The sequence below is a fragment of the Camelus ferus genome, chromosome 3 (assembly GCF_009834535.1).
Source record: "Camelus ferus isolate YT-003-E chromosome 3, BCGSAC_Cfer_1.0, whole genome shotgun sequence".
Lineage (NCBI taxonomy): Eukaryota > Metazoa > Chordata > Mammalia > Artiodactyla > Camelidae > Camelus > Camelus ferus.
Genome location: NC_045698.1, coordinates 10,490,196 through 10,517,966, shown reverse-complemented (window position 1 = coordinate 10,517,966; position 27,771 = coordinate 10,490,196). Strand labels below are relative to the sequence as shown.

Here is a 27,771-nt window from a genome sequence, read left to right as displayed (position 1 = left end):
ATGTGTTTTCATTTTAGCTATAATTCCTCGCATCATTTGAAACCTACAAGGTTAGAAAAAGCCATTAAATGTTGGCATCACACGGGAAATTCACTTCCAATTTATTGGTGGCATGTAAAAGTGTTACTAATTTATATGCAATTCCTCCTAATTAGTTTGTTACATTCATTAAATTATACAACTGAATTAAAAACAAAACAGAAATATCCAATATCTCTTCCCTGAAAATCTTCTGTTTTGAAGCTTTCTCAAAATATAGCAACTATTTAAAAGCCTTCTTTACTTTCATTGATTTTAAATGTCCTTTTTTCACAATTTGGTCTTGCCCTTTATTTGAAGCGTTCTTGCCCCACTCTGCCCCATCTGCCAGCACAGTTAAGGATAAACATCATGGGTTGATACGTCACAGAGTTATAGGCTGCCGATCCTTGTGAAAAAGTTTTTCCTTCCAGTCCTGGATTGATGTGGAGATCACTGCACTGGGTAAGGAGACGCAAGGAGAGTGAGAACATACAAATGCCAGGCAGGTACCCAGACAGGCTCAGGTGGAGCCAGGAGTCTGGAGCAGCAATTCTGTGAGTCTCAGTCGCAGTGAACACAAAGGGGAGAGTTCATTTTTTCTTGGTCACAGTAATACATCAAGGGGATAACCTGCAACAGTGTCAGTGAAATGACACCTCCAAGCAGGAAGGGGCTGTAGAGATCAGTTAGGCTCGCCTCCTCTGTGTGGCTGTGAAAGGAACGCAAAGGCCCGTGGTGGGGCTCCTTCCTCTCCAGCTCTTCACCCAGAAAACAAAATGACCACAGGCAAAACCTGCCTATGTAATACACACAGGTGATTATCCCCCTTACAAGAGAACCCGAATCTGATTTTCATACACCACAGCATTGAACAGACCTCTTTTTATTTATAGTAAAAATACAGAAACGTGAGAGAACATTAGCATCAAACACGCTGTCATCCTTAGAAGGGGCTTGTAACTTTGAAGTAGTATGTCATTAGCCAAGATTTTTAAAGTTATTTTGTGTTTATTGAAATTTGAAACAAACTAGCAAAGTACCTCCAAAATAAAGATTACCAAAGTAAACTAGGGAAGTATGTCCAAAATAAAGACGACCAAAAGGTAGTCAGCCTGAGGACATTAGTTGTCTATTGTTGTTGGAACACATTACCACAGACTTAGCGACCTAAACGCCACACGTGTGCGATCCTACAGTCCTGCAGGTTAGAGGTCCGACACGGGTTCCACAGGGCTGAGATCAAAGTGCTGTCAAGGCCGCGTTCCCTTCTGCAGGCTCTAGGGGAGGGTCCACTCCCCGGCCTTCTCCAGCTTCCGGGGGCCGCCCCCACTCTCCGGCGCGTGGCTGCTTCCTGTAACCGCAGTAACGTCCTTCCTGTGCCTGGTGCCAGTCACAGAGCCAGTGCTGCTGCGCCTGACAGCTCTTCCCCACCTCACATTTCCCTCTGACTGACACTCTCCCAAGTGCCTCTCTACCTTTAAGGACCCCTGTGATTACATTGGGCCCACCTGGAGCACGCAGACTACTCTCCCTAGTTCAAGGTCAATGGATTAGTACCTTAATTCCACCTGCAACCCTACTCTCCTTTGCTGTTGAACCCAACGGTATTCACAGGTCTGGGGGTTAGGATGCAGACACCTGGCGGGGGTGGGGTGGGGAGTGTGAGGCTACTTACCACACGTTAAATACACATGTAAATACACATTAAATACACCAGTTTAACAGTTTTGTGACAGTTCAGTAATTGTCATTTAATTGACTCAATCTACAGAATGTATCTTTTTAATTTATATAAAACCTATTAAACTGGTCAGAAGCAATATTAAACAGGCCAGAGCAAAAAACATAAAGAGATATAAAACAAACTGTACAACCTCACAAAGTAGTGGCTATGTGTGTATGTGTTTATATGTATATCTAAAACTATACCTGTATGTGTGTGAGTGTAAACACCACACACACATACACATACACACAATTTTAAAGTTAATCAAACGATCCTGGAAAGTCGAAATACCATAGAGACTCCTGGGAAGGTAATGCTTTATAAAATAAGGGCATGTTTTTGCAGATCCCAAAATCAGCCAAAGACAAGATTCTTAAGAACAGCAAGGTTATAGACAAATTCTTTCTTTCCCTTTAGTCCTTTTCCCCTACTTGTTTTCTTCCCGCTTTTTTTCCTGTTGTTCAAAATAAACATTCTTGTGCTCTTAAAGGCCTGCTGCGTGTGAAATGACCAGAGCCCTTAGGAACAAGGTCAAACCAGCAACCCACAAATACATTAGTGCAGCTGCTCTAGAGGAAATCGCGGAAGACAAAGGGAAGGCACTTGAGTTTGCATCCAGTGTACCTGTAATCCCAGAGAGGAAGCTCCCCATTCCTTCAGTGGCAGCAGCACTAGCTCTGGTCTTTGAGAAACATCTCGTGTGAGCACTGTCACTGGCGAGAGCTGGTGCCTGGTCCAGCCGGACTTAAAAGACAGGAATGTGGTAGTGGCGGTCATTCTCGGTCAGCAGGGAGATCTCCGGCCACTCCCTGAGCGACTCCTCTGGGTAGCAGACTTCAAAGTCTCGGGAGTTAAACTTGAACAGTCTGAACACTTTTATCTTCACTTCAAGGGAGTATCCAAGTATAAACATATCAATCTGGGGAAGAGATGAAAGAGGTCACAAATACACATTTCCAAATTGCTGCCTCCCACCAGCAGACAGAGAGTGTTCCTCTGCAGCTGGGTCACAGACTTGCTGACAGACCCACACGTGAACCACGGGGCGGGCACAGAGCTGGGAGCCAGCGTCCACCCCAGGGAAGGCGGGCACGAGCGGGGGGCACCTCTGGACGCGAGTGTGAAGCAAGTACAGGGAGAGCTATTTGAAAAAGAAACTAATAAAAAATAAATGCTCACAATAAAAATTACTCTTTTCCAACTAGTTATTTGTTTTAAATCAATGTTTATTGAAATGTCAGATAAGTCTGAGCACCTCTTAGGAAAGCAAAGCAAAACAAAACTCCTTTCCTGTGGGGATACAAAAGCATTGTGTGGATTTTAAATTTTTCAATGATTTCTATTTATCTGCAGTAAGTAACCACATGCTTTCCCAAATGTTATCTCATTTCCCAACTGGGTGACCTGAGTGGGTCCTTATTCTCCTGGGCAACCCCTGTTGTGGGAGGAGCCGTTCCCACCTGAGAGGCAGCATGAAGGTCAGAAAGGCTCGGGCACTGCTGCTCACCGGCCACAGGGCTGCGATGACGCAGCGACCGGCACGGCCCGAAGGCTTAGCACGCTTCCCTTCCTCACTGGAGGGCCAGCGATCCCCAGCCCCCACCTCTCTGCAGCTGGGTTTATCACTGCTGGACGTTAGCCCCACACCCCTCTGTGCTCAAGCGTTACCACCATCGTCCTTCACTAAACACACACGAATCTTCTGCCCCGTGTACCTGCTCAAGTCCACACGTGTCGCCTACAGAATTCAGGTGATTCATCATGAAGCTCAAAGGATCGGAGGAGGTCTCCCTGGTGAACAGGAGCCGGAAAGGACTGGGAATGGCCTTCTTAGTCTTCATTTGTTCATAGACCTCAGTGACTTGGTAGAGCATGATGAACTTCAGAGCTTCGTACAGTTTATATTCCAGAAGAGCATCAGAGAAAAGGCTGTTGCACATACTCCCTCTCTTGTGATAATCCTTAATCCCACTGAATTCAGTCCACTAAAAACACAGATGTAGAAGTGACACTCAGAAGGGTCAGGGGAATACGTACACCACTGCGTAATTTTTAAACCACTTATAAAACAAACCAGAGATTAACAGAGGGGAGTGGAACTTTAACTTTTCATTTTATATCTTTAGACATTGATTTTTTTAACCCGAAGTATTACTTTTACAGTAACAAACTAGTTTCAATGATTTTTTTTTTTTTTTCAAAAAACCACCACGTATAAAGGTAAAATACTAAACAAGTCAGTTTCCTAAAACTACCTCTCGGGTGGCTGGGTTACACAAGGGATGCTCCAGAGACAAACAGTGCTGACTGGTGTTCTTCACCAGCCACTGTGCCAGGGCACAGTTTAAAGCACTCCACCTGTGTTCACTCACTGAGTCCTCACAATAGCCGTACCGGCCAAATACTATTTGAATTCCAGTGTTACAGATCAGAAAGACGTGGCAGAAAAATGTTGTACTCTTTCCCAGGGAAGGTTCATTTCAACAATCTAAAACCTATGTCTTTATTAAAAGGCAGGAAAAACTCTTAGTCAAATCATAACATGTGAGCTGTCCCCGAGTTACTAATAGCCCAGAAAAGCATTTCTGAGTGACCTGTCTGGATCCCGCACTATATTTTTCCGGGGAAACACAGGTACATGATTGTCAAGGTTTCCTGGCCAGCCCACAAAAGCCCCCTTAACCCATTAACAGGCCTAACAATCACCTAGAACGTGGCTCTTGTTCATGACTTGGAAGGAGAAGGGATAGGAAAGGAGACGGTTGGTTCCTGGAAGAGTTTTTCTGCCCACACTTCCTCCTTACAGGACAGGAAGTGACAGGCCTGACAGGAGAGGCAGCGGTTACGCGTTGGATGCGTGATTTCATGCCTAGTCTTTCCCCTCAGACACTCACCTGTGTTTTCAGTAATTCCACACATTTGCGTAATTTTCCAAACACATTTGAACCTGTATACTTCTCAGGACCAAAACTGTATTGCTGGATCCAATTACAACCTTGTGAAAAGAGCAGTTTTTCAGGAAGCTTGAAAAGGAAGTAGATGCCAACAGTGATCAGTGTCTCAACATGTCTTACACACAGTCTGGAATATGTCACAGCAGATAATCTTATCTCATTCGGCACTCTTCACTTTAAAAGACTATAACAGCAGTTAAGTAACAACATGTAGTCTTTTTTTAGATTTCTGGATTAAGTGATTTGGATCATCCTCTTAATTCACAATTTCACAACGGAGGAAAACCTAAATAAAAATTATGTCTACAAAAACAATTTATCTTTTTGAATAAAACACTTCCCAGACTTCCTAGATATATCTCTTTAGAAATTGTTTTTAACCCGACAGCGTTACAGTAACATACAGTACATACAGTACAGTGTGTTACAGTAACATAGTACATCGGGGAGCACGTGGGTTTTAGAAGGGTACACTTTGGGGTTCAAACCTAGCTCTGTCACTCCCCTGCTGAGAGGTTACTCAACCCCTCAGCCTCATCCTCCACTGTAAATCAAGGACAGTGCTATCCACTGTGCAGGACTCTTGCTGGGATTAAATACAATCATGGAATACATGAGAATCTGATCCGCCATGGGCATCTGATGCATTTCCCCACCTGGCCAAGCCTGTGGAGCCCAGGGCCTCTGTAGCACTGTCTGTCCTCAGCAACCAGCAGCAGGGCTGGCACACAGCATACACTTGACAATTGCTAGATGAAACTAAACTGCCAATAGAAACAATTCTAAGTAAAAGATGCCAAGGAATTAGAACGTGTGTAGTTATATATATACATACATATGTATGCATATACTTGATATTTCTTTGCTCCTCCATCCTTAAGTGTGCATCTGTGGTTAGGCATACTACATTCAAATAAAAATTAAGGTCACAAATCAAAAATATACTGCCTAGCTGTACACCAGAAATTACTACAACATTGTAAACCAACTATAGAGTTCAATAAAAAGAAATTTTTTTAATGTGCTGCCTTATTAAGAAAATGAAAAAACAAGGCACAGACTGGGAGAAAATGTTTGCAAATGACTTATCTGATAAAGCATTTGTATTCAGAATAACTCTCTCAAAACAATCAATAAAAAAAGAAAAAAGAACCCAATAAAAATGGTAAAAAGATCTGAACAGAGACTTCTCCAGGAAGATAACATGGATGGCAAATAAGCACATGGAAAGATGCTCAGCATTGTTACCCATTAGGGAAACATAAACTAAAAGCACAGTGAGACAAATGCACCCCTATTAGAATGGCTAAAAAAACAAACAAAAACCCTAGGATGCGGAGCAACTGGAAAGCAGACATTATTGGTGGGAATGCAAAATGCCAGAGCCACTCTGGAAAACCGTTTGGCAGGTTCTTAAAAGTTAAACATAAACCTATCATATAATCTAGCAGGTATTTACCCAAAAGGAATGAAAACTTATGTTCATACAAGTCCTGAATGGGAATATTTATAACAGCCTCATCCATAACTATCAAAAACTGGAAGCAATCCAGACACCTTTCAAATGGGTAAACAAAATGTGCTACATTCATACTAAGGAACACCACTCAACAACATAAAGACTGAAGTACAAATTCACGGAACAACACGGATGAGCTATAAATGCATTTTGCTAACTGAAAGGCAGATTCCAAAGGCCACACACTGGATAATTGCATTTAGACGACAGGCTGGAAAAGGCAAAACTAGGGGGACAGAAGACATGTCAGTGGCTGCCCGGGGCTGGGGGTGAGAGGAGCACTGACAGTCAAGGGGTACAAGGGCATCTCTGGGGTGGGGGTTACACTGTGTGCATTTGTCAACACTCAGGTAACCACATGGTAGAAAGGTAATTTCAGTAGACCACCTTACTTACAAAGGACAGATGCCCTTCTCAAGAAAAAAATGCCAGCATTAACAACAAACAAAACTGAGTGCAGCTATCTTTCTGAGATGACTTATTTGCAAACTGACACGTGAGACAGAGGACTGGGCTAAAGCACCTTCAGTCTCATGGCGCCCTGTGCACCGAGCCACCCACAGAAGACCCGGAGCATCTGGGCTGCGGTGCCCATCAGTGGGACTTTCCCCAAGTTTCTGTGTGAGGACGTACCTTCACAATGTCCTTTTCTTTCATCCAGGATGGAAAAGAGAGGCCCTGGCTGAAGATCTGAAATAACACCGACCTTAGCGCATCGTAGTTGTCTCTTCTGACTTGGCGAACACATTTAATCCGCCGCCGCCAGAACAGCTCCTCATACGCCTATCGGCACAAAAAAGAAAAAGTTGTTTTTCATACCACTGGATAAGAGACTAGAGAAAGTGAATTCACTGCAACTTCAGCAAGGTCTTTCTGCCAAGCAAAGTGGACAGCAGAAACAAAACAAGTATAAATTATGAACGTGACCGCGTGCAACTTTAAAGTGACTTTTGTGCAAATAGAGTCCGTGCCATGCTGTTTCAGTTAATAAATCCCTGGAAGCGCAGAGTTAGGGAATGTCATTTTGGGGAGATGATGGCAGTGAAGAATACTAGTATATACTTTTAAGACCATGCTAAAGAATCATTTAAATAATGTTTTGTTTTGTTTTGGCTTTTGCTAGTGACAAGGTTGGACAGCACTGCTGGGAGTATTTACCAAGACTGGTCCAATGGGAAGTTCTAAATTCCTCAAAACATCTCATGTCAAAGTGCCTGAGCCCTTCCAGGGCCGAAGTCTCCACTGCACGTGCAGATGTTTAAAAGGCCTGGCCGGGGGAGGGCTGAATAGAGTACAACGCTCAAGTGTCCTGAAATCACAGACCTAATCTACCCAAGTCCTCGAAGGCACTGGCTCAGGGGAGAGGCCCGAAGGCCACGTCTAGCAGCTGTTTAGTTTTGATTAGAAGCCACTGTTGTTCCTGGCGCCACACGTGGTACTAGCTGATCTTGGGTAAAACGGAGTGGAACGCGTGTTTCCTGGGTTTTACACACAAAACTCTCCATCCTCCGCGAGCTGTGTAAACAGACACACCTTCCTCATCAGCCTGGCACGGGGCGTCTCTCCTTTCCATTCTCTTGCACAATAACTGAGTAAATCAACTTCCGCCTCCACGCTGAGGTTCCCTGAACCAAATCAAAAATACAGGGTGGTGAACTTTCCCTTTCCTCTCCCTTCCCAAACCCTCTCTGCACCTTAAAAATAAGGAAACGTAGGCAAGAGAATATTTACTTTTGAATTTTCTCTGCAGATATCCAATCCACCTGAAAGATAAAGGGAACGATAATGTCAAAATTCTGTTTTGATAGCAAGGGTATTTGTGAAATTTAAAGAGGATATGACCACGTACCATTTCAGCCGGCGCCCTAAATATAAATGCAGCCTTCTGAAGTAGCAGAGGGCAGCCGCCAGCAGGGAGACGGCCAGTGTCACGGAGCCCTTTGCTACCCTCCACGCGGCATCTAAGGCTTGGCTGGTGACTAGTGTCCAGGAGTGAACTTGGTCATTTCCTACAAAAATTTAATAATAATAATAATAATGAAAAACACATAACAATTACACAAGTCTGCTTTGTTTATAGGGAAAAACAAGACACATTGGATAGTTTTTACCTGCAAAATATCTATCATTGACTTATATAATCATTATATTATCATAATATTAATATATAGTATCAATAGTGTTTTAAAGCATTCAAAAATTCAGTCTAAAAATTAAGGAAATGCCTACTTGTCTTATAATCAGTGTCATATATAAGAATATCTTTGTTCCTCAAAACTCAAGAGGAATAGGGGACATAAAGAGCATGGGTTTCAGCATCCCTCAGACCCAAATTTAAAACCCGTTTTTCCTTATGCAGAAGTGACTGTGGGACACCTAACTTCTTTTACCCTGAACTGTCTTGATTAATATGAGAGTAAAAATACTGATCTCATTAGGGGAAGACAGAATGAAATTATTTAAGAACCAGCCCCATACACCTTGCATTGTGTAGAAAATCTGTTAAATCCAAGCATGATCAAGGATTCTGCCTGGCACCCAGCCTGCAGGAGTCCACCACACCAGGGGGCCTCCACCCCGCCGCCACCCACTTCTTCCCACATTGCTATCCTTCTGTCATTATGGGCCATGACATGTGGTGTCACCTTAACACAGACGACGAGACTCAGACGGCAGGCACAGGGGCAGCAATCCCAAAAAGTGGGCCATGTAGCAGAGTCATGGGCAGAGCTAGGTGTGCTCCTTACAGGCACACTGTGACTCCCGATGTGACAACAGAGAAAGTTCAGGAGGGACAGGGCAAACTGCACACTTGCAATATTTTACTATGTGCGGAAGGGTCCGAATGATACTACGTTTAGCATGTAAAAGCGCTGATGTACAAATGAGGAGGAGAACTTCTGAACAGTGGCCAAACCTCCTAGGGTTCATTGCGAAACAGTTCCCTCCCCTCCGCGGCCCACGGTTTAGTAAACTTCCAGTAATTAACTGCAGTGAAAGCCTCACGGATTCGGACGCTACCATTTGAGCATTTTTGATTGGATGGATATTTGATATGCATATCTCAATAAAGTTGATATACATTCTCAAGAAAGAAACAGATATACTCTCCATTGAGAAAGAACTTACCAGCAAATAAAAATATACATATTTACAGTTACTTAAAAGGACATTTTCAAAAGCAGGCGCTTACCTGTTTAGGACAAATGATTAGCAATTATACATTTACTCCTACCTAGGTATTTAGGAGACATTTTTAAGTGAACTGTTGAAAAATGTAAGCTATCATGCCTTTACACTTCTAATTTAGACTTTTATTAATTCAGACTGATTTCCTAACTTTGAAAACCCTGAATTTTCAAAGCTAGGAAGTGGACTATATTACACAACATTTTACAGTTTGTGTTTTCTCTTCACACAAATTGGACACCTTTCCATGTCATTACATTAGATCTACATTATTCTTTTTAACAAATGTGTAATATTTCAGTATAAAAATAGATCATCACATAGGACATAAAGCATTTGGGTCGTTTCCCGTTTTTCACTCTTACAAACATTGCTGAGACCAACATTCTCCTCCAACAGTCCTTGTGGACTCACGGTAGCTTTCACACTTAGCATGATTTCTAGAAGAGGAAACTCTGGGTCAAAGCATGTGCACATTTCCAGTTGTGACAGATATTGCCAAAGTGCCTTCCAAAGCAAACTGTCAGTCAACATTCCTGCCACATGCACTGGAGCCTCTGTTTTCCGAAACCCCAGTCCAGGTCGTGGCTTCTCACTGTGGTAACATGTCCACATCTCTTCTTCTGTGAAGAGCCTTTCAGAGCATCTGCCTGCTTCCCGCTGCGCTGCCCTCATTTTTGTGCAGATTTGGAGGGCTTGCCGTGACAGGGACAGGCGGCTGCCCTTCTGGGGGGCCCTGCTCTAACTTGTCACAGACTCCAGCCAACATGCTGCATTCTTAAAAGATACTGCCCAGCCCCTTGGGGCATTTGATTTGAGATCCCTGAAATGGGGCCTTCTTCTGAGCATGAGGCCTCTTGGCAGCTGCCTGGGGCTTCCACGGGGACCCACTGCAGATTTTGGTCTCCTAACTCCTACACATGCACACACACACACACGCACACACTTCCCTAGCCTATAGCCCTTGAAATTAAACCCCGCCTCCAACCCAAGGAAGGGAGATAGAATCACTTATCAGAAAATGACATGTGAGGGCTCACCACCCCCTCCCCACGCAGACCTAGACTAACTCCCTCCACTCAACACTCCCACAGGTATCGGTCAAGTATCTCAAGCCGAGACGAGCCAGGGAGCATGTGGCGGGGGCAGGGGTGGGTATCGGGGAGCCTCCTGGAGGCAGGACTCAGGAAGCCACACGAGAGCGGGCTCACAGACAAGCCCGTGGTGCTCGTGTAATCTAGCATGAACACATGGCCAGGAGTGGGGCTTCTAAGTCAAAGGAGAGGAAGCAGAATGTTTCAGTAGGAAAAAGCATGACCTCACTGATCATTAAAGGAGCTACGATTTGAGCTTTTGCTCTGTGCCAGACCCTGTGCTAAGTGTTTTATGGGAATTGTCTGCTGGGGTCCTGCAAACGCTGTTGTGGTGTGAGGGACGTCCGCCCTTGCGTGTGTACTGTATACACGGGGTGGGTGACCCCACCGCCCCAGGCTTCTGTTCCTTAACCGCAGAGGGAAGTGTGCGGCCCAGCACTGGGTAAACGGGGAGGACTCCTCTCACTGTGGTTCCCCTAGTGACACGGAGTCACTGCAGCATCTGCCTCTGCTGTGACAGTTGCAGGAAACGCTGGAGAAGTGGGAGCTCGCCATCGGGCCCACGGCAAGCGCCCAGCCCAGGTCCACCATTATCTCATCACCCTTACTGCACAGCCCAGGACAGCGCGAGGGAGAGCAAGATTAAATAAACCTCAGAGCCAGTGCTCTGGCACGGGCACGTGACATGGGAGCCACACCGCCTCACGCGCCTGTCCCGCCTTGGAGTGGCGTGAATCGCACATCAGCTCTGCTGCAGCAAGTGGAATTCAGACTTTAAAAAGGGAATTGTAAAACGGCCTCCTGGGTGTGTCAGTAACTGGATTACAATTCAGAACAACAGACACAGAGGAGAGCACCAGCAGCGAGGCGCTGAGCAAGACTGTCGTGGCTGCAGTTCTGATGATCTCCTGAGTCAAATCTCATTTCCCCAGAAGCAGCTGGGAGGGAATAAAATCTTCCATGTCAGCGTCTTCACGGGTCCCATCCTCCGCCAGCCTTCCAAGGAGCGGCCACCACCGCCCACCTGACTTCGCTCTGCCCACCAGGGAGCGGGCCTGGGGGTGCCCACTGGGCTAACAGGACAGGAGGGGAGACTCCACCAGCAGGGATTCGGTCCTGGAGAGTAAACGGGAGCGAGAACAAGAGCAAGAGATTGGGGGGGGGGCAATGAAGAGGCAGAAAACAAGCATTGCCAGGAATTACAGGTTTGATCCTCTTTCGTGCTTGTCAAGACACAAAAATGAAATTTCTTTTTAATAGTTTGGGACGGGCCCACTTGACTGGTGGGTGCAATGAGGCACCAGATGGGCCCAGGGCATTTCTGTGGCACTGGGAAGTGGATTAACTGGGTCTCCTGCACCCTCCGGTCATCAGCAGTGAAGCCTGCCAAGGCCCCAACCTGTACAATCAGACGTAACACTTGAGGAGCTCACATGTCCCTGAAGCTGGCAGCGTGGCGACCTGACCCTGAAGTCGCGTATGTGACCGCCTGGACTGTACACGGCAGGTGGGACCACTGACTACAACTGGGGAAAAAAAAGCCACTGTGTTTTTGTGGTAAAACTCTACTTAGAATTTTTTCCGTTCTCTAAAATTTACCAAAACTGAAATAATTCAAACATTAAAACAGGAAACCAAAAAGAAAAAAAAACCCTGAAAACAAAACTTAAAAGACGCTGAAGAGCCGGAAACCGAGTGATGACGCCGACAGCACTTCTCCCCGGAGCCTCGTGGAGGCGGGTGGCCTCTGGGATGGGAACGCGGTGATGCTCTGGATCCAGAGAGCCCGCCCTCCCCACCTGCCCATCCCACCAGCAGCCAGCCACAGGGCTCGGTCCACTTCCTCCCAGTTTACTCCCAGCGCCACCCCAGCACGTGGCCCTTCCTCTCTACCCACGTCTGCACTGCCCTGGGGTTCTGTGCTGCCCCCGCCACCTGTGTGCGGCCCACGGACTTTCTCCCAAAGCAGAGGGGGTAGATCAAGATCCACTGAGTAGGCCTTGGAAGGGGAAGCTAGGCCCGAGCTAAAGACGGAAAAGGCCATTTAATCTTGATGTCTGAGCTAGCAGAGGGGGGAAGACACATCACATGGTAAAATCACCCTCTTAAAAACTTCAAGATGAGAGCTTCACGGCGGAGGCGTGGGGAGGGTGGCCCGCCCAGAGGGCATGGCAGCTCTGCGCACCGTCCTACACACCTCACCCCGTGCACCTCTTCCATCTGGCTATTCCTGACTTACATCTCTTTATAATAAACTGGTAATCTAGTGAAAACAAAATAAAAATCAAAAACACTTTAAAGTGAAAAATACTACATTGAATTTAATAAACACAACAGATATTTCTCTTGGCTGCAATGCCATATTCTGGCTAACTAGCAAGAAATGGGAGAGTAGGGGGTTAAGAGAGAGACTGAGGGGTTAGGATGCAAACAGGGTGAGGGGGTGGGAGGGGCAGCCAGCCCGGAATGGCCGAGCACACCTCTGTGGCAGGCTGGGGCACTGCTGAGAGATGTCAACTGAGACCACCAGGTACAGTGGACCAGGAGGCCCAGGAAGCCCCTCCTCCCTCCTGCCCCTTGCCCTCTGGTTCCACTACCTCTTCCCACCCTGGACTGGGCGCCACGCCAGGTTGGCAGGCAGTGAAGTGAGAAGACAAAGGCCTTGGCTCCAGGGAGCTCACGGTCTGGTGGCACGATGCCCTCCAGTCAGGAAGGGCTACCAGGCAGCGTGTCCAGGCCCACAGGTTAGCACAGCCTTGGGGCAGGCTCTGGCCAGGACACAGAGTAACACCAGGCCAGGCCCCGTGCGCTGGATGCTCAGGTGGGCCATCTCTCCTGGAGGTGAGTTCTGAGAAACTCAGGCTCGAGGATAAAGCAAACTATGCTGCATTGGTCCAAGCACTTCAGCCAAGCAATATGCACACAGAATGATGAACACAGAGAACAGATCCTGCGAGGCCGTCAAGGCTTCTGAATAATTTAGAGCACGGGGAGACTGCGAGACGTTCTGTAAGTCAGCATAGCACAATGAAAAGACTCTTGCAAAACCATAGGTGAGGTGGTTGCTTTTGTATCCACTATGGGGGAAATATTCAGAACACATATCCTTTTAACCAGTCTTTGAAATGGTGAGGTCAAAAGACTTTCTACGCTTCTGTATTTCAGGTATTAATCCTGCTCAGCACAGGAACAACGGGCTCCCACCTCACAATGTGTGCAGCAACCCACAACTACAAGATCAGTATCACTGAGGAAAAGAACCACCAGCGGGAAAGCTTTTTATCTTGAGAGTCATGACCAGCGAGACACCCAATGGTAGCCCCGTCATGCAACCAACTGAACAGTGCTCCTCGCACAATCCCACAGGCCTGGGCACGCGTCCCCCAAGGCTGTTGCCAGCCAAGAGTCAGCAAAAGCAGCAGGGAACTGCTCCTTGCCAAATGCTGGCAGGACTGTGTGCGTGTTTTTCATAAGATCATGGCTCGGGGTTTTTTCATGTACTGGGCACATCTTGAGGCATGTTCAATGCAACCCACCACTTTAATTTTCGAACTGTGTGGAGCAGGTTTAAAACCAACCCAGCTACAAAAACACAAAAGCTGTAGGTGGAATGAGTGTCCATCGGAGAGCAAGCTGTAATTCCTTCTCCGGGGAGTCCCAAAACTCCAGGTCACTTTATCCAGCCTGGCAGGCGCCCTGGCCCTGGCCTGGTGGGGACAGCAGACTGGCAGAACAAGCCCAGGACTCTATTTTCCAGCTGCAGAACCGCAGACAAATCACTTGGCCTCAATGATCCCCAAAGTCTTCCCAATGGCGCAGACCTACAGTGATGACAGAGGGCTGGACCGCTGAAAAGCAAACACTATAAGCCCTGAGCGTGCTCGTGATCACACAGGCACTACGCACCAGCCAGCTCTCGGCGGGGTCCCAGCCGCCATCTGCCTCCATCACGTCATGACATGTGTCTCCACATGTCTCAGGGTGGGCCTCGCCCTCGGGTGGGAGTCCCTTTCCTTTTCGTTATGTCTCCCTCTCTGTCGGTCAAATCTATCATTATTCTCTGACTACAGATGAAGCTGTTCCAGTGGGCCAGGCACTGGGCCAAGAGCTGGTGCCACAGCGGTGGCCGCACTGATTCACACATGGAGGGACTGTCCTAGTGTGTCTGGAGCATGACAAGGCAGCGCTCCCGAGGACAAGGGGTAACGTGGGGACCTGACCTGGACCGGAGTCCGGGGAGGCTTCCCCAAGGATGTGAGGCAGGGCGGAGACCCAGAGCGCAGACGGGAAAAGGAGGGGGCCCGCAAGGCTCAGGGCAGCAGGGCCTCTAGATCCCCTTAGAGATGCTGATGTCAGACTGAGGAACAAGGAAAGGCCTCGCCAGGTTTTAAGCAAAAGGCTAGTGTGACCAGATCTGTCACCACAACTTTTTTTTTTTAATTCCCCTTTTATTTCAGACTTGTAAGTCGCAGCACCAGGACCAATGATCACCAGCTGCCCAGGTACCAAAAAACTACGCTTCCGAAGTCTCTTGCTGTGGATTCCACAGGAAGAGCACACAGGTGCTTCATATGTCGCCATAACTTGAATTGTTACTCCCCGGGGTCACGAGGAACACCTCCAATTCCTCTTCCACGCGATAACCTTTTAGATCTTTCACAGAATCACAGGATGCTTTGGGCTGAAGGAGCTGGAATCCTGCTTGTTCTCCGAGGCCTGATTCACACCAGCCCCTCAGCAGAACAAATCTGTCCCCAGATTCACCCTCTGCACACCATGCGCACTGCAGGTCGTTTCCAGTTCGGGGTATTCACAACTGTGTCCCCTACTGGCCAGAAGCCCCTCTGAGATGAAAGCTGAACCTCAGTTCACTGTGGACCTGGCCACCTGATGGGCTGTCACATGCACACTGCATCTTTAAAGCCCAGGGAAACGAGCAGAAGCCTGAACTTGAACCCACATATTCTAACTCAAGGTCAGTGCCCTTTGAATTAACTACACAACTGCCTTCCCTGAGTAACTGTTCCAAGAATTCAAAACAATTAATAAGCACAAACTCAGAAGGCAGCTGTCACTTCCACCATGACTTTCTCTTCTAGATCAAACACTCCCCGTTCCTTCCACCAGTCCTCACATGACATGGTTTGGTCAGGGGGTCCCTTCATCAGCTCCATCACTTCCTGGGACCCACTCCACACGGAAGGGAGAACGCAGGTCAGAACACAATGTCCTGAGTGTGACCCAACCCGGAGAGAATTCAACAACATGACCACTTCTTCATTCTCCTTTGGGAGTCAGCAAGTTCTCTGCTCAGGGTCAGAAAGTATGTACTTTAGGCATCTCCAGCCATCTGGTCTCTGTCCCAGGTACTCATATCTGCCCCGACAGAGTGGCAGCAGCCATCAGACAATACACAGCAGGGCAGTGTTCCAAGAAAACATTTTTATGGACACTGAAATTTGAATTTCACGTAAGTTTTACATGTCAGCAAATAGCGGTCGTCTTCTGATTTTTTTCCAACCATTAAAAAATGTAAAAAGCATTCATAGGTTGTAGGCCATATAAAAACTGAGCTGGACGGATTCGGCCCATGTACCGAGTTGGACAAACCTTGTCCTAGATGGTGCATTCAAATTGATGCTGCCTGTGATTGTATTTGTATTGACTGGCTGAGAAATAAAAAAGCCATCAGCTCACGTGCAGCCTGCCGTCAGCCTGAAGCCCTTTAGGCCAGTTGCTGGGGTGCGTCTCCCCATTTGCTGAATTGGAGGGGGCAGGCAATTTCATCCTGCTCTCCTCAAACCTCCAGATGGAAGAACCTTCCTGGAGACCTGGCACTGGCCTCCACCCACCTCTCTCCCTCCTTACTCCTTCCAGAGGGAGCCTTATCTGATGGCAGGTGTCAGAGCATCTGCTCAACTTGGCCCCCTCCTCTCCTCCCCGCTCTGCCTGCCCGCAGGGAGGTGCCCTGGGGCGGCTGTCTCTGTGGGAGAGAGGCCTGACCTTTCAGGGGTGAGTGCGGTGCAGGCACCACTAACAAGCCCATCTGGCCACACAACTAAGACATAATGGGTTTTATTACCGAGCTGACATTTAAAAAGTCCCTGACTCCTGTGTCCACCTTTCAGTTATTTCAGAACCTGGGAAGGGAAGCAAGGGGTTACCCAGCTCATGTGCACAAGTTCTGCGCTGACACACATCCCTGCTAAATGTCACATTACCGGACTCGCCTTACTGCCGCGAGCTGCCATGGCTTTCGTGATGCACTGTCCGTCTCTTAACTCTTAGACCTTTAAAGATTAAGCTTGTTTTCCACATCCCAACACAAATCATTTGTAAACATGTGACCCAGAGAGAACTAAAGGTAACTCTGAGGCAAGCCACGCTTCACTTTCGCCCCGCAGTGATTTTTCCATAATGAGTCTTTTGGCCTCTGTTGCTAATGGTTACTAATCCTTCTAATTGGCTTCCCTCCTCCAAAGCCATTTTCCACTCTGAAGCCAGCAGTGTGTTTGCTGTTTTGTTTTGTTTTGTTTTGCTTTTTACATTCAATGGATGTGTCATCTTTTATTTAAAAATCTTTCTGGCTTTTCTCACTTGTAGGAGAGACCCGCATCCCGGCGGCCAGGGACATGGGCTGGAAGGGCCCCTAAACCAGCGTAAGAGGCACAGATGCACCACCTATTGCACCGTCCCAGCCAGAGGCCTCGGAGAGCTGGTTCTCCAGGAACCAGGAACCGGCCTCACCTTGTAACCCCAGCCACCGAGGGAGCCCACTGAGGAGTCGGGATGGGCCCCCTGCGGCGGGCAGCCCAGGGCAGGCCTCCCGCCCTCCTCCCCCAGCCTCATCCTCTCCCTCCTCTCACAGACCCATCTACCTTCTCCTGGTGCTTTAGATCCACTCTCCTAAAAAGAAACCAGTGGCTTCAAAACAAACTCGTCAAACATTACAGAGCATTGTGCTCGATGTCTGTGGACTGGCAACATCACTGCCACCTGGGCACTCAGAGATACAGATCCTTGGGCCCCACGGAAGCAGAATCCCGGATCCACAAGAGCCCCAGCGATTCACGCACACACCCAGGTCTGAGAGGCGCTGCTCCGGAGCAGAGGAGCACACTTGTCCGGGCTCCTCCTTTGGATTTTCTGATTTATTGGCCTGCGGCCCAGAGCCCCGTCTTTTTTCTAAGCTCCCAGGTGATGCCAGTGTATCCCCGGTGCTGAGAATCACTGCTCTGAAGTCAAGGCTTCCTCCAGCCGTGGCTGTTGGTTACATTACACTCAGATACATTATCACACGTCAATTAATTTCCACGATTACCGTTAAGAGAAATCATGCCAGATAAGGAAGCGTCTCACTGGTCATGTAACCCAGCTACAAGGAAGTGCTCCCTGTGTTCTGAACTCTTTCCCTCTGGCCAGGGTGAGGGATGACTTTTACTGGTCAATTGCTGTTTTTCTACGGCTGGGAGCTATGCCTACCTAACAAGGAACTTTGCTGAAATTAATAATAAAGGAACCCAACTGTTAATGTGAACTCCAAAGACTCTCCCAGTTTTAGCACTGAAAGTCCCTCATCCGAGGACATCCTGGGTCCCACGCAAACCGGGATGGGTGGTCGCCCTACCTCCAGGGCCCCCCACAGCCTGACCCTGATTCTTCCCTGTCTCTTACCTCTTCCTCTCGCTCCAAGGAGACGGGCCGCCTTCAGTTCCTCCAGCAGGGCTCACTCCTGCCTCTCGCCAGCCTCTGCCCCTGCTTTTCCCTTGTCTGGAATACTCCTCACTCTACTGATTCTCAGGCTCTCAGCTCAAATGTCACTTCCTGCGGCAAAGCTTCCCCAACCCAATCCTAACCCCCAGGCTTGATCGAATCCCGGTTATGCTCCCTCACAGCACAGGGTGTCCTTTTCCTTCACAGCACTTATCACAGTTTATTCAATGGTGTTTGTTTGATTAGTGTCTGTTTCCCTGAGTAGGTAAAGGTCTTAAGGACTGAAATTGTGTCTGTTTTTTCTCTGCTTTTTGGTGCCGAGGCACATAGTAGACAGCTAATACATTTTTTTAAATTTATTTTATTTTACTTTTTTGGGGGAAGGGAGGTAACTAGGTTTATTTTTATTTATTTTTAGAGGAGGTACTGGGGATCGAACCCAGGACCTCCTGCATGCTAAGCATGTGAAATATTTGTTGAATAAATAAAATGAATCGGTGTAGTCAGGACCCAGTCCATGTGTCTCCACGGCAGACACTGCCCACTTCCCCCAGTATCTGTTCTGTCTTCTTCCACAGAAACAGAATCCTGACTTTCAGCTGGATACATCGTTACTCAGAATAAAAGCCACTTTCCACCCTCCCTACTTGCTGGCCACAGCCATGTGAGTGACTTCCCAGTAAGAAGTGTTATGTGTAGTTTTCAAAAGGCTTTGTTGAGAGGGGTGTGGACTCCTTGCCCTTCCTCCTCCTTACCAGCTGGAATGTAAGTGTGATGACAGACGTTCAGCAGCCATCTTGGATCAGGAAGTAACTGTGGGCATGAAAACCACGCACAGTGGAAACCAAGAGGAAGGAGCCCGGATCTCTGATACTCTGGAGCCCATTGCAGCCCTGCAGAGCCACCTCTGAGCTTTGCCATGAGAGGAGTAAACTCGATTCACTTATCTGGAGTTGTTCTTTTATTCCACCATACCTAATCTTACCTAAGAGCCTCTATCTTGCTGGTCCCTTCTGACTTTTAACACGAAGGTCAGAAACAATGAGCCATCAGGGTGTTTTCCTTTTCCCTAATTACACCCAGGTAAATATAAAGCAGGGGGTGAGGCTGTAAGGCGGTCACCTAGAGGCATGGTTTCCAGGTAGTGGAATGAGCAGGCACCAGGGAGTCAGGAACTCCCAGTCTGGTCCTAAAGAGCCCAGCAGCTCTGGACCTCAGCTTCCTCCCTTATAAACCAATACAAGGAGGCCAGGCCATTAACCACCATTTTCCCTCCACCCTCCAAAGGCCTCTTTATGTTAACGTGTTTCAAAGTTATGTTGGTGGAATGGTCACATTGGGGCACAAGGCACAGGGTTTTACGTAGTTGTGAAATAACTGAAGTTAAAATAAACCAAAGCATTACTCAAAACTTGCACCACAGGAAAGATGTCCTGAGCGTGTGCAGAAGATACAGGATATCTTGACAGACGCCAGCAAATACGCCAACCCTCAGATGTGTGTGCCAAGTTCTCAGATCTACTACACCAGCTGACCTGAAAGCAGAGTTTTGATAAAGAGCCTCTTCCACAAGGGATTCTGTGGAGGTGACCAGTTTAAAAATGACAGCAAGAGAAAAAAAAAAAAGGAAGGTTGAGAAGCCTGGAGGGGGAGGGGGAGGGGGAGGGAGAACTATAGCATCACGTGTTCCAGGCTCCAAACTGTGAACCAATGAAGCACATGTGGGAGAAGATGCTGGAATATCACTGCATGAGGAACGAACAGTGCAAGGTAGGTCTACAAGCGGTGGTTATACCAGTCCTCTGTCATGACAATCAGCTGAGTACCCAAAACTGAGTTTAACAAATATCTTCAAGCAACAAAATAAAGGGATACACCATGGATAAAACTGACCTAAAAAACTCTCAGTTCAAGTGAGTTTTCTCTCTCCTACAGATTTCAGAGAAAGGAACCCCTACACCCAAGCCTTGCCCTGCTTCAGGTGCAAAATTGAGGGGCCCAACACTTGTATTAATAGTTCCATGGGCTATGTTTGCATTTCAAGGTGAGCAGCCAGCCTGAGCTGTGACCTGAACTCCAAGTTCATTTGTTAAGTGCCAAGTAAAATGACAATGAGCTGATCTTGCTGCTGACATGGGTGGCATCCAGCCCTTCACATCTGGATGTGACCGGTGACCCTGCTCACCCCCTGCCACCCATGGGGGTCATCTCTCCCTCCACCCTCTTCCCTCCACCCCAATCCTATCAGCCGCTCTGCTTCCTCCCCAGCATTCCCACCTGTCCTGGCCGGCCACCCTGGGGACACGGGGCACTCAGGTTTCTTGTCGTTTTAGAGATCGCACAGCAACGTTGAGGCCTCCTTGTCACAGTTCAACCCATCGACCCCCCGAGGCACCTGGTGTTACTCTAAGACCCAGGAAAGGGTGTCTCTTTTCACCAGGCAAGAAATTCAGTCCACTTCTCTTCAACTCGGGAGACTAAATGCTCCAGGGAACCCTCTCTGCGCCAACTTAGGGGAGAGACACACAGGGTTCAGGTCACATTCCCGACCAGCTTCCCCAACCAGCTCCCTGCCCACCTCCACTTCTGGGCCACTCAGGAACTGGTGTGTGCCCCCGAGGCTCCCCAAACCTAGAGGGAGCAGGGGCTCATGCCCATGGTAATGGGCACAAGAGAGGGCAGGATACTTTTTTTTTTTTCAGAGTGAAAAAGACAGCTATATTTGATTTACAATTAACAAGATTTACAAAAAGGGTTGAGGATGGTCTTGGGCTCCTGGCTCCCCACCCCAGGCCTGGGCGACGCCTCCAGGACAGCCTGTCTGACCAGCTGAGACTAGGACCTCCAGTCTGCTAGGTCCCTTCTGGCTGTTCCGGCCTCGACATCTGAAGTCCAGCTTGATCTCTGAGGCAGGGCCCGCGGCACGGAGGCCCCCCACCCCCAGAGTGCGGGCGCCCGCAGGCCAGGCCAGACGAGGTGGGGAAGGCATCTTACCGCTCTGGGGGCCGCAGTAACTGGGCACCCCCCTCCCAAGAGACCAAGCCCAGGGATCTGAGGCAGCTGCTGCCACTTGGGGGAAGGGGGCTGAGATTCTGCTTCTCCCTGAATTGGGACATGACTCTCGGGAGAAACCGATTTACAATTGCATTATCACTCCCTCTGCCAGAACACAAACCCTAATTAATATTCCTTAAAAATCAGTAACAGAGCAAGCAGAAAAAGAGCTAACAAAGTGTGTTAAATTATTATCTATCATCCAACAACTCCACACAGGCTCAGAGTCACATGGTTAAATCAACAATAAAAGACTTACTATTAAATTCTTAATTCAGAGATTCATTGAGTGTAGCATTTTCCATGCCACGGTTTCTGGGATTTTTGTTTATTATCTGGGAATCCCAGCAACAGTATTAACAGACAACACTCCTTAGTCTCCTAGAAATGAACAGAAACATTTTATTATCCTCATATTTTAAACCTGATAGCACCTGTCTATTCTGGCTCAATTAACTGAAAAAAACAGAAAAAAATGGAGTAAGACTACAACAAAAGATCACTGCAAAAATGAGTGTGTAAACAAAAACTTTTCCCTATTGATTCATTGTAAAGTGACATTTAAATGTTCTTCCATCAAATTAATTACAAACCAACAAATGTGTATACAACTTCAGTTCTGAGAACAGACTGTCCTAAATAACTCAACATTTACCAGAGGATTCAAGTGGACAGGACAGAAAGGTCAAATACACTAGTCCATTAACTCCTCTAAAAGGTACATAAGAGACTTAAAAACCACATATAAAGAACAACATACGAAGTTTTAGCTCGATAATGATGACTTTTTCAAAATCTCTCTTCTCATGTACACCAGACCTGTGAATTATCCTGAGCAACAACAGTGGTTTGAAAATAACCCAACCTAACTTTAGAACAGCTTAAATGTGATGAGGTAACCTTGGAAACCAAGTGCTCCCAGGTACGAGCCTGAACTGTTGCAGGGGACAGAAGCAGGCGGGTGGTTAAGAACCTGCTGTGGGTGAAGGCACGCTGCCAGGGCTTGAATCCTGGCCACCACCTACTAGCTGGAAACTTTGAGCAAATTCCATGACCATTCCAGTGTTGCAGGCTGGTGGCTATAAAGTTACATCAGACTATCTAAGGACAGTGTTTCCGCGTCCAGCTCATGAAGAGAACACAAATCCCCACTGTGACTGTGGCAGGGCCAGCCCTGGGGGCTGCAGACACACGGGCCAGCACCCGCCCAGGCCAACAAGCCAGGTAAAAGCTCATTTTCAAATTTAATTTTTAAAAAATGTGATTGTGCCAATCAAGAATTTCTACTTGACTAAAACATATGGAACCAAAATTTACATTTTATTTGGCATTTAATCCATCTCACAGAAATGTAAGCATAGAAGTATAAAAGTTGTACAAGCAGGCTGGCGAAAAATATCAGCTGTGAGCCGTTTGGTTTTAAGCAGTTCTATTGTGGGCATGTGTTTTTAATTGCAGTGTTTGTTTTCTTTTTCCTAAGCCCTCAAATTATTTTTTAAAGAAGGGAAAACATTTCTCTCTAAGGTTACAACTGTCACACAAAGCACCGCAGCTGCTCACACTTCTCATCTGTGGCCACCCTGGCCACTGCCAGCGCCCACTGCTCGGGGGTCGGCTCCTGAGAGCAAAGGCCTTGAAGGCCCCGGGTCCAGCGTAAGCTCAGTTCTCAGCACCCCTCTGCAGGCGGCGTGGAGGAGGGAAGGTGTGTGCCCCACAATCCTCATCACCCCATCTGTTGCCCATCCTCTGGTAAAACACAGAAGCGCCCACCAGGTAAATTCACCTGCCTGCACAGGAGAGTACCTGTGATTACCAAGGGAACAGGCCAAAGACTGCGATGGGGGCATCAGAAACACCTGCTTCAGACATAAAGTCATCACCCTTGAATGGCTCTGCAATACCGGAATCCACAATATTGAGGAATTCACAGTTTAATTAACAGAACAGTCTAGGTAGGAAGCGGGGGGTCTTATACAAGTTTGTATGCGACTCAGTTCATAAAATGGGGCTAAAAAGAACAACTACCTTATAGTGGAAGGTAATGACAATCATAAGGATAGCAGCTAACCTTTGAGTGCTTCCCATGGGTCACGCATGGTTCTAAGCCCTTTGCATGTAATAAACAGAGACAGCAGCACTTGAAAATATCAGTCATTACTACTCTCTCTAAACTTTTTGTTTAGTATTAGATTCTTTTCCCCAAAAAAAATTTTAGCCAGAACAGCATATAAAACAGAAAAAATAAAATAAAAAAGAAAGAAAGAAAAACCAAAGAGAGCTGCTCCATGTCTAGCTGGAGTGGGGGACCCAGCTGTTGGGTCCCACATCCCACACTGGGCATTCCTGTCCCCTAAGCCAGCTCCTGGGGACCACGTGGAGTCCTGAAGGTCTTGAGAACATGGCTGAAACCTCGCAGCCTTGTTTCTACCCTCTCACCTACTGAACAAATGGAGATGGACAGTGAGGAGAAACCACAGCAGCACCTGAGCCAATCAGAACAGTTAACAACCCTGCAGGTGGCCAGAGGCAGAAGGAGTCACAAGGAGTGTGGGGTGCACATTCTCCTCAAATTAGCCAGACTGCGGGCGGTAGGCTGAGATTGGTGAGCTTACTCGGGTCTTCCCGGCTCCTCCTGTCTTCTCAGGGGCCCGAGGCCCTGCACCAACTGGCCTTCTGTGCCTCTTCTCGGTCTAATCGTCTGATTCTGACATTGTCTTTCCCACAATATTGTGCACAAATGGTTAGTTCAAGATTCTCCATATCTAAATATTTCAAGAGAAATAGCAAAAATGGCTACCAAAAAATGCTTTCCATCCCTACCCGTTCTGTGGGTTTTCTTCTGCTCTTGTCTGTTTTTTATTGTCAAATGTTAGTTGTTAACATTCGCTGTTAATCTCAAAAGTGAATCGTGGTCTCTTATCAAAAGACTTGGGGGTAGGTTAAAAAACCTGTCCCCATCCCAGCTTTGGCAACTGGTTTTAAAACTTTTTTTTAGCGAAGAAGGGAAATTATGCTCCTAAGTCCTTGGAGGTTATGTTTTGGAGAAAAAACTTTTCCATAGCCTGATCTTTGAATCACATTCTTCCACTGCCGCACGCCAACTGCAGTGCCCATAGGCTGCAGCTGAGGAAAGAATTCTCTCTGCGCTCACAGTGCTGGCACACCTTGAACTTGGTGAATCGGAAGGAAAAATTCCTGGGGATTACATTAAGCCCAGAGTAGACACCTTTCCGCCTCCCAAACCAGCTTTTTCCAGCTGTGCCCACTTCCAACTGTGCTTTCTCTGCCAAAATAAGGCAGGGAGAAGGGAAGACAGTCACATAATAAAAAGTTCAGATGAATACACCCACAGGAAATATTTGGCTAATTCTATAATAATGGAAGGTGCAGAAAGATTGAAAAATGAGTTCATTCTCCAAACTTGTGAGAGTGGGAGGTACGTGAATTTCTGGACTGGGAAGGGTCTCGAGGATCAGCCAGCCCGATGGCCTCAATCTGTGGACAAGGACCCAGAAGTCCGTAGCTGTGGTGGATTCTAGGCACACAGTCCTGGGCAGAACAATGTCTAGAACTTGGGTCCTGACTCAAGTGCTGTTTTCCACCACACCCAACAGCTTGCTACGTGAAGCAAAAGTTGGGACCAAGAACCCCAATTAATAAGTAGTCCTAGCAACTTCCTATAAACCCTGCAGTATCTAGAGCCCTAACTCTGTGAACAGGCATGCTCCCAAAATTCACTGGTGGGCTCTCACCCCTGGGGTGGCCTCCAGGGAAATACAGAGCCAGGAATATCCTGAAAACTGAGAAGCAGCCATGTTCATCTTCCTCAGACCTGGGACGGAAAGGATGGGAAGGAAAACACCCTTTACTTGTGCAGTGAGGGCTCAGCTCCCGCCGCCGAGGACGAAGACTGCGACACAGGTGCTGCGCCCGCGACCTCAGCGACCTGGGCCATACTGTGTTGCTACTCTTGTCTCTGGTGACATTTCTGTTTCAAAAGCCCGATTTTCTCTGCTGCTCATCGAGTCTCGATTGCTGCGAAGGTGTGGGCCACATCCTCTGCCAGCAAAGTGCGAAACCCGTCTACTTCCCTCCGACAACAATCGAGCTCCTGGAGGGGACACCGAGAAGGGGACACCGCCGCTCCTGGGCGCCAGGGCCCGACCCCAACCACTGCCTGTGTCCCCCACCCCACCGCACCCCAGACGGCAGGAAGGGCTTTCTCTTTCCAGGAACCTGTCTGCTCTGCCTCAGCGGGTCGCTTGCCGCCTCTCCCGGAACAGCTCTGCCTCCCGAGGCTGTAGTGCCTTATTGAGATGTGACCTCCACCCCCGACGGCCCCCCAAACCCTGCAGGTGGTGTGTGTGGGAGCAGCCCGCTCAGGTCAGGGGCGCACCTGGATCCTCGCGCGCCCCGGAGCTCCCACCCCTCGTAGCGCGGGCATCGCCCTGGGCTGCGCCGACGGCCGGCGGAGGAGACCGCCCCCCAGCCCCGCCCGGCCCAGGGCCCACCTGCGGCGGGGACGCGAGACCGCTCCCGCTCCTGCTCCTGCTGAGGGCTCCTCCGCGCCGCCATGCCGGCCGCGTGCTGCCGACGGGCGCAGAGCCTCGGCCAGTGGGTCTGTCAGACGCGGCGGCCGCCCGCCGGCGCCGCGGCTCGCTTCCCCGAGGCAGGCGGGCGCGGGAGGGATGGGGTGCAGACCGCAGTCTGTGCTCCCGCCCCGGGCGGGAGCTGACTGACCTGCCGGGTCGCCAATGGGAGGGCGCGACTAGGAGGGGCGGGGCCAAGAGGGCGGGGTCTGGTGGAATGGGCGGGGCTTCCGCGCCCTCTGTGTTTTGAGACCCGGGTGCTCGGAGACGCTGGTTGCTCCGCTGAGGCGCGGGAAGCTTCTGGTGGGATGCAAGCGCGGCCTCTTGGAAAATTCTGGGAATTCCATCAGGACGGATCCCGCACCTCCCTCACATCGAAGGCCCATTGAGTGGGAAGGAAAGAAACCTGGTGGATGGCATGATGTGGGAGAGGGGACTGGTCCCTTTTCCCTCCCCTGGCAAGATGACAGGATTCCCTTCCCTGGCCCGTACCGCTGATGGGTCACGGCTTTGGGAGGGCGAGACTGGAATCCAGCTGTTGGCCCAGGGCCCGGTCCACTAGATTGGGCAAATTTTCTGATCTTTATTTCCCTCCGCGGTCAGCAGAACGGGGCTATACTTACTTAGAACACAGTTTACTTAAGGAGCGGTTATTGACAAAATTATAATCATCTGATAAAGTGGTTTATCAAAAGGAAAAAACCAAGGAAATAGCAAACAGTAAAAATAAATAGTCCAACAATAAAAAGGCACTTCCGGCAAGGTTCTTTCACCCACTATTGTCTAGTCAGAGGGCCCTTTTTTCCAGAAGAACAAGGAAGAAAATTAAAATCCTGGTGAACACTTCCTCTCCCACAGTTCCAGAGACAGATTTGCATGTAGCATGTCTTTGGCACCTTTTAAAAAATTCCATAGCTAAAGGAAGATGTGGAAAGCACCCTGGAATTGTAGGTGGCTCCAGTATACTTAGAGCATATCTACAAGAAATCACACCCCCTCTTTTCTGAGTCTCAGAGTAAATGTTTAGAGGACCCCAGGTCTTTGGCACCTCCAGGGAGATTCTGAATCAGAGCAATAGCAATTACTATAATGCTAGTGATTTATCAACAGCTGACATCAGGCCAGGCACTTAGGTAATCCTTTTATGTATTTTTTTTTTGTATTATTTCACCTAATCCTCACACTGGCCCACGAGGCAGGTACTGTTGTTACACAGTTTACAGATGGGGAAACAGGCTGAGTAAATACTAATACAGAGTTTGAACCTAGGTCTGATCTGTCAGCCACCCCACCACTTCGCAGCCAACGCTTCACAGAAGATAATAAAAGTATCTCCAAACTCTACCGCATGTATAGAGGGAAAGTCCTTTCTATCCAGATCAGATTTTAATACAGACGGGTGTTTTCTATAGCCATAAACCATGACTTGGGTTTATCAAGCCTTGTTATTCATACGAGATAAATGACTTAAAATTGCTTTGTGTAATTAAACATAAATAAGGGTATGAGTACAAATGGTCTATTCTAGAAGCTGAAAATACCAGGACTAATTTCTTGTGGTATAATAAAATAAAATTTGCTTAAGTCCTTTAACCACTGGAAATAAATTAGCCAGTAACTTTCACCTTCTCCCCCAAGGTAATGTTTATGAACACAGCTGTTTGGATTCTGCCTAAAATCCTTCTAATTAACTCACAATCAGCATTTTGTGGTTTGCTGTAATGTTCATTGTTACTCCAAAAGCTGAGTGGGAGGCTCCTTACTGTGCTCCTTACAGACCTAAACCTTGAAGCTAGACCGCCTGGCCTGGCTGCTATTAGCCACATGGTCTGGCTTGATTATTTAAACTTCTTGTGCCTCAGTTTTCTTATCTGTAAAATGCAGCTCAAATGAGTATCTTCCTTTTAGGGTT

The 27,771-nt window shown here is 47.9% G+C and overlaps 1 protein-coding gene across 1 annotated transcript; it reads right to left on the bottom strand.

The window, feature by feature from the left end:
* Positions 1–89: 89 nt before the first annotated feature.
* Positions 90–25,981, bottom strand: OTULINL (OTU deubiquitinase with linear linkage specificity like). The gene is made up of 8 exons (XM_032470185.1): positions 25,782–25,981; positions 8,070–8,229; positions 7,952–7,983; positions 7,754–7,845; positions 6,854–7,003; positions 4,642–4,770; positions 3,463–3,732; positions 90–2,666 (listed from the first exon to the last, which is right to left on the bottom strand). The coding sequence occupies exons 1-8, from the start codon at positions 25,843–25,845 to the stop codon at positions 2,493–2,495; spliced, it is 1,071 nt and encodes a 356-aa protein (XP_032326076.1). The 5' UTR covers positions 25,846–25,981; the 3' UTR covers positions 90–2,492.
* Between the last annotated feature and the right edge of the window lie 1,790 nt (positions 25,982–27,771).